The following is a 21,061-nucleotide window of genomic DNA, read 5'->3' as shown; positions in this document are numbered from 1 at the left end:
TGATCCACCGGCCTTGGCCTTCAATGTGCTGAGAGATCACAGGCGTGAGCCACCACACTCTGCCAAGCGTTCTTTTAAATATTGTTTGTAACATACTAATAAGAAATCCACAAGATTTATTTTTCTGCAAAAGTGTGACGATACCTTATTTCAGCATTAATGACTTACTTTAAATGCATCAAGTTGGATCAATGCTTTCTGTGGCCTTAATCCAGATCTTACAACCTGTAAGTTACTGACATTTCTCATTTTTCCTAATGGTAGAAGTTACCAAGAGTTTAGATTATGTGAAATTGTACACGTTTTTTGGGGATTGGCCTTACATTTACTCTATCCTGGACATTGAAGCTACTTTTAATTAGATGATTGCAAAATATACCTGTATTAATTCTTAAGGATGCTAGATTTCTCCTTTAAAATGATCATTAGTATGAAAATTTCCTATGTTGTGATTGCAGTGTAAAAATTATCCTCAGCAACGTATTGCTGGGTTATCTTGTCTTATCTCTTTTGTAATTTCTACGTTTATTTCTAAGTTGAGAAAACCTTTATGTATATCACATATATATATAACTTAAATATATATACAGTTTTTAAAATAAAAGAACAATACAACAATTGTGCTTTTATAAATTACTTTCTTCTTTTATATGTTGAGGCAGTAAAGCGTGGTGTTTGAAGAGCACAGATCCCAGAGCCATGCTGGTTTTATGGCCAGTGGCAAGTTGCTTAATTTCCCGGGTCCTCCATCTTCTAATTTGAAAGTGAGAGTGATGGAGTTTACCTCACGAGGTAAATGAGTTAATGTACAAAGAGCATTTGACAAGGAGAATTCTGGGACAACGACAGAATGTTGAGCACCAAGAGACTTTTGAGCACCAAGAGACTTTCTCCCCACCTAGATAGAAATTGCACCATTAGAACCTGTCTGATGTAACTATTTTGGAACTTTGGGGTCTACTGAGGGCTTGTAACTTTGGTCAGTTTTAGCTCCCAGCAAGCTAGCAGTTACCCATCCCCCATTTTAATCCCCCCTGGCAGGCAGCTGTGTGTTCCTGTACACTTGCATGTAGCTTGTAGGAAATGGGAAGGGCAGAAAGCGCCCTGTCCTCCAAATTTAGGATCAGTGCTCTGATTGCTGCTTCTGATCACAAAAGTGCAAAGAGGACCCCCACCTGCAGGTGTTGCACGCTCCTCCTCTCCAGCTGAGGTGACTTCCAGGGGACTCAAAGGACTAGTGTCCTTGCCCCCCCAGGTCCTCTTTATATTTCTCCTTTCACCCTTTTGGGAGCCAGACATAAAGGCTGGGACTTTTGAAAGCAACTGCATATTAGGAGAAAGTCACCATGCCTGCCCGGGGAAAGGCAGAGCCTCAGAGAATCCGTAAGTTTATACCTCAGGCTGAGCCTCAGCATGGAGGCAAGCCTACAGCAACCAAAAGAAAGCCAAAACGGTAAAAACACAGCACACCCTGAGGAATAGTGTGATTGCGAGTTACTGCGTTACTAGATTCAAATGTTGTCCAGATTTTAACAGAAAAATCACAAAGCATACAAAGAAATGGTAAAGTATGCCAATTCACAGGAAAAAAATTAATCAACAGAAACTCCCTGGGAAAAGACCTTACTGGTAGATCTACTAGGCAAAGATTTTAAAGCAACTATCTTAAAGATGTTAAAAGAACTAATGGAAGATACAGAAAAAGTCAAGAAAATAATGTATGAACTAAATGGAAATATTAGTAAGGAAATGGAAAACCTAAAAGAAAACCAAAATGAAATTCTAGAGCTTAAAAGTTTGAAATGAAAAATTCACTAGAGTTGCTCAAAGGCAGATTTGAGGAGTCCCAAGAAAGAATGAGAAAGAACGTGAAGAAAGGACAATGGAAATTATTGATTGAGTCTGAGCAGCGGAATGAGAAAAGAGTGAACAGAGCCTAAGGTACCCTTGGGACACAATCAAGTGGACTAACATATGCATTATGGAAGTTGCATAAGGGGAAAGAGACAGGAACAGAGAGATTATTTGAAGAAATAATGGCCAGAAACTACGAAAATTTGATGAAAGATGTGAATATAAACATCCAAGAAACTCAGTGAACTCCAAGTAAAGATGGACTCAAAGACTCACCAGAGCACATAATGAAAAGACAGAGAATCTTGATAGCAGCAAGAGAGAACTCTAACCCATTACATGTAAGGGATCCTGAATAAGCTTATTAGGGTATTTCTTGTAAGAACCTTTGGAAGCCAGAAGGCAATGGGCTGATATATTCAAAGCAGTAAGAAGAAAACTGCCAACTAAGAATCCTATGTTTGAGAAAATTCTTTCAAAGGTAAAGGGGAGAAGTTAAGATATTCGCAGCTAAATAAAAGCTGCTAGAGAGTCTCTCTGAAGAGACCATCATGGATCTGAAGTTGCCAGCTGGTAATCCTGTTGTCCGTAAATTGTTAAAGAATGTGAAGCCCATCAAGTCCATAAACGAAAGTTCCTAGGGGATGAAGAAACCGTGCATAAAGCCATGGAAGCCATGGCTGCGCAGGGCAAGGCCAAGAATTGAAGGCCAGCGGGCTGACTGCTATTTCAGGGAACCTTCTCTCTGCCCATACCATTCCTCTTCACCTCCCTGCTGCACATACCAATCACACTGACCACATCTGTAGGCACCTTATGTTGGAGCTGCAGATGGGAACTCCTGGCCCCCATTTTCATTGTAACCACTTCTGTCTCATGCAGCCACTCCCTTCATATAAACTAGTCAGAATAGCGCCTCAGGTGCAGGGAGAAATCTCTCCTTATCCAGGAGAGTTGAGAGATAGTGACTTGGGCTTTTGCCAGGGCTTTGTGTATTAAGGACCTTTGTGGGAGGAACCATGCTGTCCTGGCCAAGGAGGAGAAGCAGGAGAGCCTGTTTGACCCCAGGCGCCAGTCCTGTACTCTTTCTCAAGTCAGGCCACTCTGTCTGGGGAGCTCTGCTCATTCCAGTGGAAGACAAGTATCACCTACATGGTGATGTGAAAAAACAACTGTTTTTTCCCTAACCCCAGATGAGGTTGCTCTAGAAGGTTGACAGCAATCCTGTATTAAGTTCATGTGTTGGATTTACATTTACAAAAAATTATATATAAAATACAAAACAAAAACCCACAGCAGTGGGTTTTAGAATCCCTCCCCTACCTTATTTTGTGGCAGTGAAATGCCTCTTGATCATGTTTAAGTATGTCTTTCACTGACTTGACTTCTGAGTTGTGTTCTAATTGCTTGGCCCTGCCATGTGGACCCAGTATTCAATCTTTTTTCCTAGATCAGTATAATAAAGGAGTAATGTACAATTTAAAATAAATAAAAGCTTGTGTCTTTTTGTTTGTGTGTGTGTTGTTGTTGTTGTGTTTAAGATGGGGGTTCACCATGTTGGCCAGGATGGTCTTGATCTCGCGATCCACCCACCTCGGCCTCCCAAAGTGCTGGGATTACAGGTGTGAGCCCACCTTGCCCAACTTGTTTATTTTGTTTTGAGACAAGGTCTTGCTCTGTCACCCAGGCTGGAGTGCAGTGATGTGATCATAGCTCACTTCAGCCTTGAACTCTTGTCAATCAAGCAGTCCTGCCTCAGCCTCCCAAGTAGCTGCAATTACAGGTGTGCACCACCCTGCCTGGCTAATTTGTTGTTGTTTATTTGTTTTTTATAAAGTCATAGTCTTGCTAAGTTCCCCAAGCTGGTCTCCAACTTCGGAACTCAAGTGATCCTCTCACCTCGGCCTCCCAAAGTGCTTGGGGTTACAGGTGTGAGCCACAATGCCCAACCTCAGATAATAGCTATAGAATATATACACAAGGAAATAGAAAGGAATTTATATCTTTCACTATCAATAATCAACTAAATATAAAAAGGAGGCCCAAAGCGGTGGCTCACGCCTATAATCCCAGCATGTCGGAAGGCCAAGGTGGGCCGATCACTTGAGCTTAGGAGTTGGAGACCAGTCTGGGCAATATGATGAAACCGCCTCTACAAAAAAAAAAATTAGCTGGGTGTGGTGGTATGCACTTGTAGTCCCAGCTGCTTAGGAGGCTGAGGCAGAAGAATCGCTTGAGTCTGGAGGGGGAGGCTGCAATGAGCTAAGATCATGCCATTGTTCCTCTAGCCTGGGCAATCAGAATGAAACCCTGTCTTACAAAAAGAAAAAGAAAAAAAAAAAAAACAAAAAACATTAAAAGGAGACAGTAATTCAGGAAATGAAGGACATAAAAAGCTTTAAGGAATATACAAAACAAAATAGCAAAATGACAGAACTCCCTCCTTATCAGTGAGGGAGTCTCAAATAATACCTGTCTCAAATAATAATAATTTTAATATAAAAGGATTAAACTTTCCAAACGAAGGACAAAGACTGGCAGAACGGGTAAAAAATATAGGATCCCACTATATACCATGTACAAGAGAGTTACATTAGTTCCAAAGACACGAATAATTTTAAAGTGAGAGTGTGGAAAATGGTATCCCATGCAAGTAGTAACGAAAAGAAAGCAGGAGTGAGTATGATAATGTCAGTCAAAACGGACCTTATAAGTTAGACAGGGACATTCATTGTTGGTGGGAATGTAAAATGGTACACTTGCTGGGGAAAACAGGATGGCAGCTTCTTAAAAAATTAAAAATAGAATTACCTACCATATTCCACCAGTTCTACTTCTGGCCAAAGTGGGTAGATTGCTTGAGCCCAGGAGTTCAAGACCAGCCTGGGCAACATGGCAAAACCCTCTCTCTACAAAAAGCACAAGAGATTAGCCAGGCATGTGATGTGTGCCTGTAATCCTAGCTACTTGGGAGGCTGACATGATCAAGGAGGATTGCTTGAGCCTGGGAAGTGGTGGCTGCAGTGGGTGCCACTGCACACCAGCCTGTGTGACAGAGCCATACCCTGTCTCAAATAATAATAATAATAATAACAATAATTGTTTTTTTTGAGACAGAGTTTCACTCTTGTCACCCAGGCCAGAGTGCAATGGCGTGATCTTGGCTCCCTGCAACCTCTGCCTGCCAGGTTCAAGTGATTCTCCTGCCTCAGCCTCCTGAGTGGCTGGGATTTAGGCGTCCACCACCACACCTGGCTAATTTTTGTGTTTTTGGTAGAGACGGGGTTTTGCCATGTTGGCCAGGCTGGTCTCAAACTCCTGACCTTCAGGTGATCCACCTGCCTCGGCCTCCCAAAGTGCTGGAATTACATGCATGAGCCACCTCACCCTGCCAGTAATAATAATCTTAATAGACACAAAATAGAATGATAGTTGTCAGGGGCTGGGGGTAGGGAGGAATAGGGAGAGGCAACAGGAGCTTTTGTTTAATGGCTACAGAGTTTCCCTATCACAAGTTGAAAAGAGTTCTGGAGTTGGATATTGGGATGGTTGTACAACATTATGAATGTATTAATGCTACTGAACTGTACAGTTAGATGGTTAAGTGGATAAAATGTATGTTATTTAAATATCACTACAATTATGAAGAGTAGGAAAAGGGGCATCTGACAGTGTCTGCCACTTATCACTATATATGAGTTAGTTTGTCTAAATATGAAGTAGTTCTTTCTTACTTTTCTTTTTCCAGTTTCATTTCCATTTTCTGTGCTTTTTGTTCAATCTAAAATTTCACTGATATCATTTTTGTAGGCTCTTGGGATGCTCTTCTGGCATAAACATAATATCGAAAAGTCATTGGCTGATTTGCCCAACTTTACCCCTTTCCCAGATGAGTGGACTGTGGAAGATAAAGTCTTATTTGAGCAAGCCTTTAGTTTTCATGGGAAAACTTTTCATAGAATCCAACAAATGGTAAGTAGATGAGACCACTGAGTTTTAACTACTTTTTTCTCTTAGCTACTCTTTTCTGCAGCATACTTGAGATAGGGATATCATACTCAAACATGATATTCCTGTCCTGTCGACTGTGATTGGACCCTCCTCCCGCCCAGTCCTTCCCGTTGGGACTCCCAGAAGATTAGACCCATGCGAAGGATCTCTGATGGTTGTCTGAGGTGGTTGTCTGAGGCTCTGGCTGCCTGGGGACAGCTGGCTTATTTACGTTCTGGAAAGCTCTTCAGTAGACTCCTACTTAAAAGCTTACTAACATTTGCATTAAGTGTTAAAATGAATTTTTTTAAAACTAAGTTTTATTTAAGGACTTTGGTTATGTGAAAACTCTGATTCATCTTGAACTGATTTTATCAGCTCGTATTGACTGTTTCACTTCCAAACTTCAGTAATTTAAAATATATATTGATAAGAATTCATTTATCAATTTTTTCTTATCAGAGAAAAGGGCTATGGCTTCAGATATATCTGAAGATGTAAGAGTGATCCTTATTAAAGATATCTAAACATTTGATTTTTAAATATTACTTTAGTATTTAAATAGACCAACTCTTTTTTTATGTTTAGCTTCCTGATAAATCTATAGCAAGTCTGGTAAAATTTTACTATTCTTGGAAGAAGACGAGAACTAAAACTAGTGTGATGGATCGCCATGCCCGGAAACAAAAACGGGAGCGGGAGGAGAGGTGAGCATGCGGCTGGGGTGTTGTCTAACCACTTAGGGGGATTTCTAAGAGCCCCACATACAGAAAGGCAAGGGAAAATGACTGGTTTTCCTCCTGCGTCTTCCTGGTGAAACCACATGTTCATGAGATGTATTAAGATGTATTAGAGCGTGTTACATTATTCAGGTACTTTTCTCATCACTTTTTCCCTGCCGTTGGTGAACTTCCATTTTGAATCAGTTAACTGACTCATTTTTTATTCCCTGCTGCTTTAAAAGGAGTGGCTCGTTTTAATAAAAAAGAATCTTTTATTTTGTAGTTTGAGGTTTAATATGGTATATTTTTACAAGATTCATTTGGCGTGTTTTTACATTTGCCATGTGGAAACAAAAATATAGAAATATAGTTTAGAATTGCTTCTTCCTTTTTTGACCATCTGTTTTTTGTGTGTGTGAGTGAGAAAGAGAAACATTTTATAATTTCTTAGTAAGGATTTTAGTTTTCAGGATAGCTTAGTATGGAGAATACTTCTTAACCATCACTTCCTCAGTCTCGTATGTAGTACAGAGAAGTAGAATGGCCAGGTACTCATACTCAGAAATGGATTCTAGTCTCAGCATTGAAGATTCCACATACACATTCACAAGCTACACTGGGATGTTTAAGGTCTTTAATTTATTTTTAAAAATATGTAAAATTGTACATACAGGCATGTGAGTTCAACATGCATCTTCCCCAAGCCTCTGTTTGCCTCAACTCTAAAATGAGGATGTTAAATCCAGAAGGTAGCACACAAACCTAACAGTATTTTTGTTAGGGTGGTGGGATATATAGGTGGCTTTTAAAAAATCGTATTTCCCACATTTTCTGTAATATTTTTGTCAATTAATAATACAAAATATGCCAGGCGTGGTGACTCATGCCTGTTATCCCAGCACTTTGGGAGGCTGAGGCAGGTGGATCACGAGGTTAAGAGATCAAGATCATTCTGGCCAACATGGTGAAACCCCATCTCTACTAAAAATATAAAAATTAGCTGGGCATGGTGGTGGGTGCCTGTAGTCCCAGCTACTCAGGAGGCCGAGGCAGGAGAATTGCTTGAACCCAGGAGGTGGAGGTTGCAGTGAACCAAGATCACACCACTACACTCCAGCCTGGTGACAGAGCGAGACTCCGTCTCAAAAAAAAAAAAAACTACATAAAATAATATTATTAATAATAATACAAAATACAATGAAGGAGGATGAAATATATGGTCCCCAGTGTCCTGTCTCAGGATGGAATTTTATTTCAAATGAAAGAGTAACATATGAGAACACATTGAGTATCACTTTTGGAGAATTCAAACTTCTTGGACCAAGTATAAATTGAGAGTGACGTTAAGAACATCTTCAAAGCTCTTTTAGATTGTAAGAGTCTGTAAAATTATTGACCATGATACATCTAGATATTTTTGCCTCTGACTTACATACTAGCAGATCTATTTACGGATGAATAATTTACTAACTTTTAATTAAGCTTTTTCATTTTCCTAGTGTACTGTCTGTATAGTAAGTCTGTTACTACAAGCAGGTGCAGTTTACTAAGCAGCAATCAAAATTGAATAATGCAGAGTGGGATTGAATATCCTTGAGTATGAAATAAGAATACCTGCCAATGCTCTTCCATTTTTACTCCCTGGGGGATTTTTCAAAAATCTTTTGCATTGCTCATGATGGGGCCAAGAACTGCTCTGCCTCTACCTCCCATGTACACCTAACCACTTTTGGGATGCAGGGATGGAGATGCTGCAGCAGAACCTGATAAATTGTTGGCTTTCTAACAGGACTTGCCTATGAAAGTCATGGCAGGGACTGGGAGAAAATTTCCTTAGCCAAAGGCTCTTTCTGCTGTGGACACTCTTTCCTCAGCTAGAGCTTCCTGCTACCTTGGTGGAGGGTGGGGAGGAGGTGGCACACAGTGGGCGTGGTCCCCTGGGATGGATTCAGAGGTGGGCAAACTGGGGCAGGCTACATGACTTCTGTAGACTTAGTTTTCTCATTTTTTAGAGTTGCATTCCTTCCTACACAGGGGCTTTTTTTTTTTTTTTTTTCCTTTTTTTTTAAGAAATACTACATTCAGGATATTACAAAAAGCATTTAAAGTGCTATACCAGTATTAGTTTTCTTTTTAAAATTAAACTTACTACTCTTTTTTTGAGACAGAATTTCACTCTTGTTGCCCAGGCTGGAGTGCAATGGCCTGATCTCAGCTCATTGCAACCTCCACCTCCCAGGTTCAAGCAACAGATACTCTTTCTTGCTTCAGCCTCCCAAGCAGTTGGGATTACAGGCATACACCACCACACCTGGCTAATTTTGTATTTTTAGTACAGACAGGGTTTCTCTATGTTGGTCAGGCTGCTCTGGAACTCCTGACTTCAGGTGATCTCCCTGCCTTGGCCTCCCAAAGTGCTGGGATTACAGGCATGAGCCACTGGCCTAAACTTAATTTTAAAACATCAGTTGTCCAGGACATCAGAAAAACCTCAGTCTTTGTGCGGCCTTGAGTGGAAAGATGGTACTTGAAAAAGGATTTTTTTACTTGTTGGTAAGTTGTTCCCAATGCAGTCGAAATTTATTCTCTCATAATTTTTCAGTTTTGTTTAGTCTTCATATCCTAGTTCTCAATAGATAATTATGGGGAAATGTAAATGCATTTTCAATTTGATATTTTCAGTTTACACATATAGAACAATAGTGTTCTAGATCTGGACTGAGAAGTTAGGACTCTATTTTAGTAGTTTTTCATTTAGACTGAAAGAACTATGGAATTGGTATTCTGTTTGAATTATAAAGATGTTTTTATCTCAGCAGTCTGAAAACATATACTAATTGTATATTAAATCTGCCATTAAATCAATTTATTGTTTATATTTGTGTAGTAAAATTAATACACAATAACCAGTCACTTGTTCTTGTCTTCCAGTGAGGACGAACTGGAAGAAACAAATGGAAATAATCCCATTGACATTGAGGTTGATCAAAACAAGGAAAGCAAAAAGGAGGTATTTCCCCCCGTATTGTTTAGACAGATAAATTGTATTACCAGTTTCATAAATAAAACATTTCTCTTGCTTGTGCTATGGGGAAAGCAGCATGATACGGTTTTCTTTTTTCAACAGTACTATCTTTGCTTTATAGATCGTAGAATTTTGTTTGCCATTAAATATGAATAAAGGAAGCCTTAAAGGAAAAATAATAGCATTAATGAGTAATGATGTTCCCTAGGGCAGCAGTCCTCACTGACTTCCCTTCTAAGCTGTTAGCTCAGTAGGCTAGCAAGTGGTCTAGTGAATTCCAGGCAGCCTTAGGGGCCTCCATTCACTCTAGCTGCTCTGGCGTCTGCCCGTCCTGGGCACCCATGTCGTGCCTAGGATGACTGCAAGGAGCTGGCCCCGTTACTCATAAGCAGCAGTGTGGTCAGACCAGGGCAAGTCAGGACCATCCTCTCACACGTGGTGATTGTTTCATCTCACTCATGATTTACAGTATCATTACAGAAGAGATTTTAGTTTCTGGATTCAAAGGACTTATAAACCCTTATAATTGTATGTAACTTTTCCATAGGTTCATAGAGGTGTTTTTCGGAAAACAGAGTCCATAGTTTCAATAAAATTTCTCAGAGAGTTCTCTCTCCCTGCTCCAAAATACAAGGACAGTTATTTTAAGCCTAGAAAAACAGAAGGGTCTAAATATATCTAAACTTTAAAATGACATCAGTAATATATGCTTCTTACAGATAAGGTAGGAAATACAGCTAACCGAAAGAAGAAAATTAAAGTGATTTATAGCATTATCATCCATAATCATTGTCAACATTTTGGTGACTTTTTCCTGAGAACTCTCAGAAAAATGTATATGCCTGTATATTGATAATTCTGAATCTAGTCACTTTTTAAAATATATAAAATGGGATCTTTGTAATTTTTAGACCCTTTTCAATTTATTCTACTTTGAATTTTTTTTTTTTTTTTTGAGACAGGGTGCTGTGGCACCATCATGACCCACTGCAGCCGCCAACTACTGGGCTTAAGCAATCCTTCTACCATGGCCTCCTAAAGTGCTGGGATAACAGGCAGGAGCCACCATGCCAAACCCCTTGAATTTTCTTTTTTCTTGAGACAGATGCTCACTGTGTTGTCCAGGCTAGAGTACAGTAGTGTGATCCCGGCTTACTGCATCCTCCGCCTCTGGGGTTCAAGCGATTCTCCTGCCTCAGCTTCCCGGGTAACTGGGACTACAGGCACATGTCACCAGACTCCACTATTTTTTAGTTTTTATTTTTTTTGTATTTTTAGTACAGATGGGGTTTCACCATGTTGGCCAGGCTGGACCTTGAATTTTTTTGTGTCAACTATATTTGTATACATAGCTATGTGTTCTTCTGTCACATGAATGTTTCATAATTGAGTTAATTTTACCCTATGTGAATTTGAGTTGTTTATCCCCCTGTGCTTTTATAAACAATGCTACATTGATTCTCACATAACACAGTATTTGTGCATGTAGGTTTTTTTCATTAGAATTAATTCCTGGAAGTTGAATTGTTGAGTCAACGTGTTTTAGATACATTGTTAAGGTTTTTTTTGTTTGTTTGTTATATACTACCAAATTGGAAATTGGTCAGTTTTTTCTCCATAATTTATATGACTTCCCAAATAATATCCTGAGGTTTAGCTAAATTAGATTGTTTGGGAAATCAAATTGTAGTTCGAGTTTTTCTTAAGTTTTGTTCTGATGCATTGCTATTTACCAGGTTTTTCAGTGGCACATTTTAAATGAGAGAAAACACTTGATTTTATACAATTTTTGTAATCCTTATTTAATGTGATTTCTGATTCAGAAAGAAAATGGTTAAATCATAGTTTCTTTAAGTATTAAAATGTTATTTGAACAGACGTCAGTAGGCGATCTTTATTAAATATCGTCCCATACAGAGCATAGTTTATTGTCTGTTAATATTTTTGTATTACCTGCTTGTTGAAGAAACTACCACTACCGTCATAGTTTGCAGTGCCTTTAGCTCAGTCTTTTAAAATATGGAGCAGAAAGTCGTATTTTTAGCTTTATCAGTGAATGCTAATACACGAACAAGATGAAATTATGAGCAATTATAAGAACTTCTTGTTCTTAGAGTGGTTACCAGTAAGACATACTCTTTTTTTTTTTTTTTTTTTTTTGAGATGGAGTGTTGCTCTTGTTGCCCAGGCTGGAGTGCAGTGGCACAATCTCAGCTCACTGCAACCTCCACCTCCTGGGTTCAAGCGATTCTCCTGCCTCAGCCTCCGGAGTAGCTGGATTACAGGCGTGCACAATCACGCCTGGCTAATTTTTGTATTTTTAGTAGAGACGGGGTTTCACCATGTTAGGCTGGTCTTGAACTCCTGACCTCGGGTGATCCACCCACCTCCCAAATGTGCTGGGATTTATAGGTGTGAGCCACCACATCCGGTGATATATTCTTTAACTTGACAAGATTTTACTGTGTTTCATTTCTGAAGGTTTTGGTTTTACAGAAAAAAAAAAAATTAATAGCAGTCATGCATCTTAAAATAAGATATATTATTTTAGAATAAGTTGTATAAGTTGCCCTAAAAATTGTGTCATCCAAAAAGAAAAGGTGTGTAAAAAGTAACAGTAGAATGTAGATAAATACAGATGGGTGTGTGTGTGTGTGTGTGTGTGTGTGTCCATCTACAAAACTCACCAGCAGATAATACAGATTTTTTTTCTTTGTATATTACTAGAGAAAGCTGAAAATTCTTATTTTCATTGGCTTAAAATGACAGAGTAAGGAAGTATTTGTACAAGAAAGAATAGAACACAGTTCCATTGTGTTGAGGCAAAGCTCAATAGCCCAAATTTTGTCTTGTTAGCTGCCTGTTAGAATTAGTAGATCTTACTTGGTTCTGATATGGCATGGTATTTGTCTTAGATTGTTTTGTGCAATGTTAAGGGAATAAATATGTTTATTACTGATCATTTGACATTTTTTTTTGTTTCATCCATTACGTATATATATCATACAGGTGCCCCCTACTGAGACAGTTCCTCAGGTCAAAAAAGAAAAACATAGCACACAAGCTAAAAATAGAGCAAAAAGGAAACCTCCTAAAGGAATGTTTCTTTCTCAAGAAGATGTGGAGGCTGTTTCTGCCAATGCCACTGCTGCCACCACGGTGCTGAGACAACTAGACATGGAATTGGTTTCAGTCAAACGACAGGTACTCATAAGCCCATTCTTGGAGGTAAAAGAGTTAATTAGCACTTGAGAGGTGTTTCTGTTAATCACATATTTGAATGTTCTCTTTCCACAAATCTGAAAGGAGCATTTTGTTTCTAAAGAATTAAGACAGATCTTGAGTACTAGCCCATTGATTTTTTTTTTTCTTTTTAATGAGCATAATAAATTGAAGCATATGGATATAGTGTCATCTGAAAGTATTTCTGAAGTATATAGGAAAGCATATGAATATCATATTTATGTATATATGTGTGTGTCTCTGTGATTTTTCACAATATGAACACACCCGAGTAACCTGCATCTGGACCAAAAAATGGAATGTTGCCCCCCATGCATTTTCCCTCCTGGTCACTGTTCCCCTCATGAAATGCTACATTCCCTCAGCAGCTCCACCTCTCTTTTATTACCTGACTCCTCCTTGTAGGTGACCACTGTTCTGATCTTTTTTATTTTATTTTCGAGACTGTGTCTTGTTTTGTTGCCCAGGCTGGAGTGCAGTAGTGCGATCTTGGCTCACTGTAACCTTTGCTTCCAGGGCTCAAGTGATCCTCCTACCTCAGCCTCCCAAGTAGTTAGGAGTACAGGCACTCGCCATTATGCCTGGCTAATTTTTTGTATTTTTTAGTAGAGGTGGGGTTTTGCCATGTTGCTGAGGCTGCTCTTGAACTCCTGAGCTCAAATGATCCACCCACCTCGGCCTCCCAAAGTGCTGAGATTACAGGTGTAAGCCACCACACTCGGCCCTATTCTGATTTTTAAAACCATAGATTTTTCTCTGTTTATATGGTCCTGTTTATTTTATGTCTGGCTTTCTTTCAACCTGAGAGCTAAGCACTTTTTCAAAATGGTCCTGTTATTTTATGGGTGGTTGCACATCAGTGTTTCCCAGCTGCAGCGCTATTGCCATGTTGGGCCGTCCTCTGCACTGTAAGGTGTTTAGCAGCGTCCCTGGTCTAAATGCTAGTAGCACCCTCCCCCTACCAGTTGTGGCAACAGAAATGTCCCTAGGCATTACCAGATTCCCTTTGGGGGCAAGATTGTCCCCAGTTGAGAACCACTGCTCTACATCATTGCCACATTTTGGTAGTCTTAAATTTTAGCCCTTCTAATGGGTTATAATGATACCTCATTGTACTTTTTATTTGGCAGTTCCCTGATGACTCATGAAGTTGCTCACCTTTTCATCCGTTTGTTGACCATGTGGATATCCTCTTTTGTGACATGTCTACTCAAGTCTTTCATCTGTTTTTTTCTGTCAGGTTGCATATTTTCTTAGTGGTTTATAAGGTGTTCTTTAGTCTCTGAGTTGTTTTCTACAACTTGTATTGTAAATACTGTAAATATGTTTTTCATTCTGTGACTCTTAATGGTATCTTTTGATAAACAGTAATGCTTAATGTTAAGGTAGTTTCTTAGTCTTCTCAAGTTAGTGGTTTTTGAGTTCTGTTAACCTTTCTCAAGTCACCTCCCATGCTGATTTTAGCAGCGTCGTTTTACCTTTTACATTTTAATCTAGAAATGTTTTTCTGTATTTGTTGTCACATGTTGAATAATCACTGTTTTGTTTTCGTATGAGTATCAGTTTGGCCAAGTATTTACTGAAGAAACTTTTCTTCTTTGCAATGCAGCAGGACCTTTGTTTTACATCCAGGGTCTGTATGGGTATGGAACTGGTTTGAGGTTCTCTATTCTTTTGGTCTGTTTGTCCATCCTTCACCAATACATACTGTCCTAACTTTATGTGCTTTATAAATGTAGATATCTGGTGTAATGTAAGTTCTCCAACATTATCTTGGTTATCACTGGCCTTTTAATTTCCATATAAAATTTAGAATTACTTTATCAATTTTCAGAAAAATAATGCTATTAAAATTTTGATTGGGATTTTATTGTATCTATAGACAAAAATGGAGAATTCACATCTTTATTGAGTTTCCTGATCAGTGAACATGATATACTCCTCTACTTGTATATGTCTGTAATTTCTGTCAGTGTTGTGGTGTTTACTGTGTAAGAACTTACGCGTCTTTTGTTAATTATTCTGTGATATTTGGTATTCTTTTGGTGCTCTTATAAAAGATATTGTTTTTTAAATTACCTTACAGTTGTTTTTGCCTGCTGTGTGGCTTACTTTAATCAGATTGCATGGTACATTTAAACTGAAAATTCAACCTAGTAGTTAAGTACTGCTCTTTCATTCTCTTTCTGGAATTCAGTTCCAGAAACCCATCAGCAAGTTGTTGACTGACAGTTTATTTTTGGTTTTTGCTGCTTTTGATTAATCTTGGTGGTTCCCTTGGAAGGTTAAACAGGAGGCCGACTGTCATCTCATAGATGCGAAGAGCATGGTGTGCGGCCGTCGTTCTTGTGGTTTAGGGAAGGAGCCCAGACCAGGACCCAAGCACACCCTGTGTGCTCAGAGGAGCAGCTTCTTGTCATGGTTGCTGTCAGCTGTACTCTAATCTTAGGAGAATCACTTAATCTTTCTGGGCCTCTTTTCAAATGAGATTTAATCTTGGCCTGCCTGATCTCACAGAATATGTCCTGGCTGCTGTGTGAGAGAGCATTTGAAGCTCTGTTAGCGTTGGAAGGGCACTCTCTGAGGTTATGAGCTCTTGTTGATGTTGTCTCCTTTCTCCCTCTGCTGAATGAGCTCCTGGTGGTTGCTGTTTAATATATTGAGGAAAGAAAAAGAGGCCTTCCTCTTCCACAGAGGTGTTATTGACTGCATAGTATCAGAGAGAAAAGATCCTTTGGTTTTCAGAGCAGGGTCCAGAGCAGGAATTTTTAAATTTGAAGGTAGCTTACAATTATGAAGAGGGAAGACTGTCTCACGAAGAGAGGAGGTAGGTTATTTACTTCCCACAACCTTTTAGGGCTACAGTTCGTAGTGTGTTCACTGCCAGATGTGCTTCTAGACTCAGAATGGGCAGTCAGTCCACAGGGGCCACTTGTTTGGAGGCCGCCGTGTTTGGTATATCAGGGATACATTCTGAAAATAACAGAAAACTGGACTAACAGCACCTTAAACAATTTAGGGTCTATTTTTCTCAAATAGCAAGAAGTCCCCTCGTCAGTGGTCTGGTGTTAGCTCATATGTTCTGTGATGCTCTCAGGGAGCCAGGTACTTTTCAGGGCTTCTACGCTGCCGTCCTCAGCTGTTGGCTTTTCATCTTGCTTGTTGCCGCGTGTTGGAAGCTACAGGAGCCATTTGCAACCTCATATCTGCATTCAGGGCAGTATGAAGAGGAGGTGGGGGTGGAGCTAACCTGTCTGCCCCTTTTAGCAGGAAAAGCAAAAGCCTTACTAGAAGCTCTTTAGCTGAATTCTATGTGCCCATGTGTTACGTACTGCTCTTCCTCCTTCCCAGAACGTAATCAGCCTCTACCAGCGAGAAGGGTGCTGGGCATGTCTCTTAAATTAGCCAGTGAACAGTGCTGGTTACTTTAGGTCTTTCCCTGAGCGGAGAATGAAATAATCTGACATAAAGAGGAATCACTACGCCCACAGTAAAGCAGAATGACTGAGGGTTGGGGGCTGGGGGCGGGTGTGTCTAGTAGGGCACCAGGACAAGTGGGTGGCTTTTCCATTTTTAATTTTGTTTTTTCTTTAAATACTGATTACTTTTGCATCCTATTTCTTACCTATTTCATTGGCACTCACTTTCTTTCCAGTTGGCATGATGGTGGCAGCTAATCTGTTTCTTCTGCTTAATAAACACTAGATGTTTAGGGGTGGGGTGGTTATTTTGTTTTTTGGAGACGGGATCTTGCTCTGTTGTCCCGCCTGGGACTGTACTGATGCAGTCATGGATCACAGTAACCTCAAATGCCTGGGCTCAAGCAGTTGCCCACCTCAGCCTTCCAAGAAGTTGGGGCTACAGGTGAGCACCACCATGCCTGGTTCATTTGTAAAATTTTTTGGTAGAGACAGGGTCTCGCTGTGTCATCCAGGCTGGTCTTGAACTCCTGGGCTCAAATGATCCTTCCTGCCCTTGGCCTCCCAAAGTGTTGTGATTACAGGTGTGAGGCACTGCACCAGCCTAATTTTTTTGGCAGAGTCTGGCTCTGTCACCCAGGCTGAAGTGCAGTCTCGGCTCACTGCAACCTCTGCTTCTTAGGCTCAAGACACCCCCCTACCTCAGCCTCCCAAGTAGCTGGGATGACAAAGCCTCAATATTTCTGGTACAAAAAAGGGATTAGGAAGAAAGGTATAGGCTACTGAGCATTTAGAGCTAGCTTTTAGTTCAGAACTTGTAGATGTTTTTACGTTTAATCTCTCTGCTACTTTTATAGTGTTACTTAATCACAGTGCTGCAATGTGTACCCATTTTTGTACTAGCTATGAACAACCAGCTAGAATGACAAGAGTGGTCCGTTTCACTGGAATGTGAAGAGGACACCTAGGCCCTGACTTTTTCTTGCCAGAAGTTACTGTGTTACTGTGTTATGTTTTTAATCAAAAAGGAATTGAGTGAACGTAATCAGAGCACTTTGCAGTTTTCCTGGGTTTTTGGTTAACTGAAAGAGCACTGAGCAAGAGCCTAAGATTGTTCTATCTAGTATGTCAGCCAGCAGCCCCACATGTGGTTTTTTAAGTTTAGATTAATTACAAGTGAAAAAATTAAAAAATTTTTGGGTAGCATCTTCTACTTATGAATGTCTTTTACATTTTGCTTGAGAAAATCAAGCTCTTCTTCCCTTGGCTTTCTTAGTTGCTTGTGTGATTATTCAAAGATGAAAAATGCTGGAATCAGAGTTCACTGATGCTTGACACAGATGTGCCCTCTTGCTTGGAGTAGAGGGAAGGTAGCCTGCTTCTGTGGCCTGTCTCCTTCAAGGGCCTATGGGAAAATTAAAGAGCAGCCATGGCCTGGGTGGTTGGTATTGTTTGTGGCCTTTCTTTTGATTGATTAAGGGCAGTGAAAGATTACCTTGAACCAAGAGGCAGTAATGTGGAAAAAAATAATTTGTAAGAAAATTAAGAAGTGAGAAGACTTAATCCAAGTTAGACTTTCTGGAAAACTCAACTGACATTGTGTTCTCCCCTGCTCCCCCATCATCAAAGAAATCTACTCCTGCACTTCTGCCCTGTGTAGAAGCGATGGACAGCACAGTGATGTAGGGGTGCTGTGGGTCTGCGCCTGCAGTTCTGCTCTAAAGCCGGGGCCTTCCAGTCTTAACTCTGGCTGCTCTGTTACTTCAGCTCAAGCCTATGTGGTAGGAAGCCCAGGCATTTCTTTTGTCTTTAATATAAGACTCCAGGTAGGTGTTTTGCTGCTTGGGTATCACCTGTTAGGAAGCTGTGGATCCAGGACTACATACGTGAGAGCTCTTTCATCTCCTCCTCCTTGGTTGTGCTTTCCCTGTTGCTCTGAACAAGCAAATAATAAATCTAGTTAGATGCTTCAAAGAATACCATAGGGACCTCACAATTCAGCTACAACAAATGATAGTAACGTTTTTACTCTTGGGATTTTGTTTATTTACATTTTTAAGTTCTGTTTTCATACCTTTATATAAGTCTTTACTTTTTAAATGAAAATTGTTTTTTCCTTCTAGATCCAGAATATTAAACAGACAAACAGTGCCCTCAAAGAAAAACTTGATGGTGGAATAGAACCATATCGACTTCCAGAGGTAGGATTATGTTAACATCATCTCAGAAATCATACTCAAGTTTTGCATGTTTAAGAATTAAAACCTGTGTGATAACATCTTCAGTATACATCTCTTGGAAGAGTATATGGACATAATTTTATGAACTTAATTAATGTTAAAATTCTGATAGAGAAAAAGAAAGGTTCATTAAACTCAGAGGGACATATTCATCTCCAAATGTAATGTGCTAAAATGACTCATTTGGATATCCAGGTCATTCAGAAATGTAATGCACGTTGGACTACAGAAGAGCAGCTTCTCGCCGTACAAGGTATGGGGAAGGTTTTCTTCTAAAGAGTTTAGGAGGCCAGGTGTGGTGGTGGCTCACACCTGTAATCCCAGCACTTTGGGAGGCCAACATATTTGCTTGAGCCCAGGAGCTCAAGGCTGCATTGATCCATGATCATACCGCACTGCATTCCAGCCTGGACAACAGAGTGAGACCCTGACTTTAAATTATAAAAGGGGGAAAAAAAGAGCCTGGAGGCATTGGTAGATTTTAGGGAAAAAGTTATGTCCCATCCCACTCTCAGCCCCTATTTATTTAGAAATAGCTTCTTGGATGATTATGTCCTAGTGGATGTCATTGTAGCCAGATTACTGCATTCCTTTGGGCTTTTTTCTTTTCCTTTCCCACACAAGTTGTAAAAACTTAACCTAGAACTCTCAGTTTTCTAAAGGTGCGAGTATTTTATTTTACTAGTTACTCGTTGAGCTCCCACTCTTCAGGAAGTACAAAACCCCAGAAGAAGCAGATAGAGTGTTCGGATTTTAAGGTTGGAGACACTTTGGACCTGCGATACCAAAAAGGTGAATGCAGAATGTCCTCAGCCCTAGGGCAATTTCTGGGTAACTTCAGTTGTTAAGTGACATGTAATGGGAAAACAGATATCAAAACAACAGGGTCAGTCGTCTCCAGAATGTGTCTAGAATTGACCGGTACTTTTTCCTACTCTTACAGCACACAAAATTAGTGCCTGCTGTTAAAAGCCTGTATGTTTTCTTATCTGGTTAAAGAGGTAAATCTCAACTGTGGTTTTAAAAAATTGTTTTTCTCTTGTATTTTTAAAAAATGCCTTCTTAACATCCTTAGCCATCAGGAAATACGGCCGAGATTTTCAGGCAATCTCAGACGTGATTGGGAACAAGTCAGTGGTACAAGTGAAAAACTTTTTCGTTAATTATCGACGCCGCTTCAACATAGATGAAGTTTTACAAGAATGGGAAGCAGAACATGGTAAAGAAGAGACCAATGGGCCCAGTAACCAGAAACCTGTGAAGTCCCCAGATAATTCCATTAAGATGCCTGAAGAGGAAGACGAGGTAAATCTGAAACAAAACAGTCACTTCTCTGTTAGGAAGTTCATGCTTGATATTCCAATTTCTAAAGTGATGAATTTTTTCAGCTGTAGAGATTCTTAGGTTTCAGCTGTATTAGTAACTTCACTATTACCTGTAAATAACCATAACGTGTATGCATTGACTCCAGTTCTTGGTCCCTGTGTATTATTCACATTTTAATTTCTGGGCAGATTCTTAATTTCATCCTGGTTTCCTCCAGCCACAGAATACTCTGCATTATCTGTTTTCCTTAAATACAGTGAAATCTTGAGTCACTAAGATGCAGGGGGTTGGGGTATAAAGAAAAAGTAAAAATACAGTGAAAGCTGTCACGAAGCACTAAGGTGGAAGTTTGTGAGGAATGTCGGTGAGGCTCAGTCATCTGAAATGTGTCGTCACATCATCATGAGGTTAACAGACTGAGTGGTGAGTCTCACGGCCGGCCAACCCTGAGCTCCTCAGGCCTGTCCCTGCTGTCCAGATCTTCCAGCCTTTGATGCTCTTTGGGGCTGATTGGCTTAAATATTGATGGGAACAGTTCTATGGCTGGCTGGAACTTCTGTGATGGTGGCTGATAATTTCTGGGATGATAGCCCTGGTTTAATCTGTCACTTCCCTGCTGTCTGTGCCAGGAGCACCTGCTATTTCCCCATCTAGCCTGGCCTGCCTTGCTGTTATGTTTCTCCCTCTACTCCCAGAGCACATGAGCCTGGGGCTGGACATAAGAAAGAAGAACTTGCCAAGCACTTTGCCTCTGAATGTTCATAAGCATGGTAATTTAAGAACTAATTTAGCTTTTTTTTCTTTCTTTCTTTCTTTTTTTTTTTTTTTAAGAGAGTCTCGCTCTGTTGACTAGGCTGGAGTGCAGTGGCGCAATCTTGGCTCACTGCAACCTCCACCTCCCGGGTTCAAGTGATTCTCCTGCCTCAGCCTCCTGAGTAGCTGGGACTACATACGCATGCCACCACACCCAGCTAATTTTTTTGTATTTTTAGTAGAGACAGGGTTTCACCGTGTTAGCCAGAATGGTCTCCATCTCCTGACCTTGTGATCCGCCCACTTCGGCCTCCCAAAGTGCTGGGATTACAGGCATGAGGCCACCACGCCTGGCCCTAATTTAGCTTTATAAGCAAAATCACTTTCACATCAAAGTCTTTTTCAGACCATGCTGGAATGATTTGAGATGACCTATTTTGCATTGTGTGTGCTGCCATTTTGCTTCAAGAGCCTGGCTCTAGAAGCAGC

At 40.1% G+C, this 21,061-nt stretch overlaps 1 protein-coding gene across 1 annotated transcript in view; it reads left to right on the top strand.

Moving 5' to 3' along the window:
• RCOR1 (REST corepressor 1) overlaps positions 1–21,061 on the top strand; it is a 130,531-nt gene that overhangs the window by 102,205 nt on the left and 7,265 nt on the right. Inside the window, exons 5-11 of the mRNA XM_032287326.1 lie at positions 5,665–5,826; positions 6,433–6,551; positions 9,498–9,576; positions 12,601–12,795; positions 18,377–18,454; positions 18,689–18,746; positions 19,569–19,798. Of these exons, the coding sequence (XP_032143217.1) occupies positions 5,665–5,826; positions 6,433–6,551; positions 9,498–9,576; positions 12,601–12,795; positions 18,377–18,454; positions 18,689–18,746; positions 19,569–19,798 (921 nt within the window). The remainder of the gene's footprint in view (positions 1–5,664; positions 5,827–6,432; positions 6,552–9,497; positions 9,577–12,600; positions 12,796–18,376; positions 18,455–18,688; positions 18,747–19,568; positions 19,799–21,061) is intronic.

Source organism: Sapajus apella, unplaced genomic scaffold (assembly GCF_009761245.1).
Source record: "Sapajus apella isolate SASKATOON/1434 unplaced genomic scaffold, GSC_monkey_1.0 scaffold20, whole genome shotgun sequence".
In the NCBI taxonomy this organism is placed as follows: domain Eukaryota; kingdom Metazoa; phylum Chordata; class Mammalia; order Primates; family Cebidae; genus Sapajus; species Sapajus apella.
This window is presented reverse-complemented; position numbering and strand designations above follow the sequence as displayed.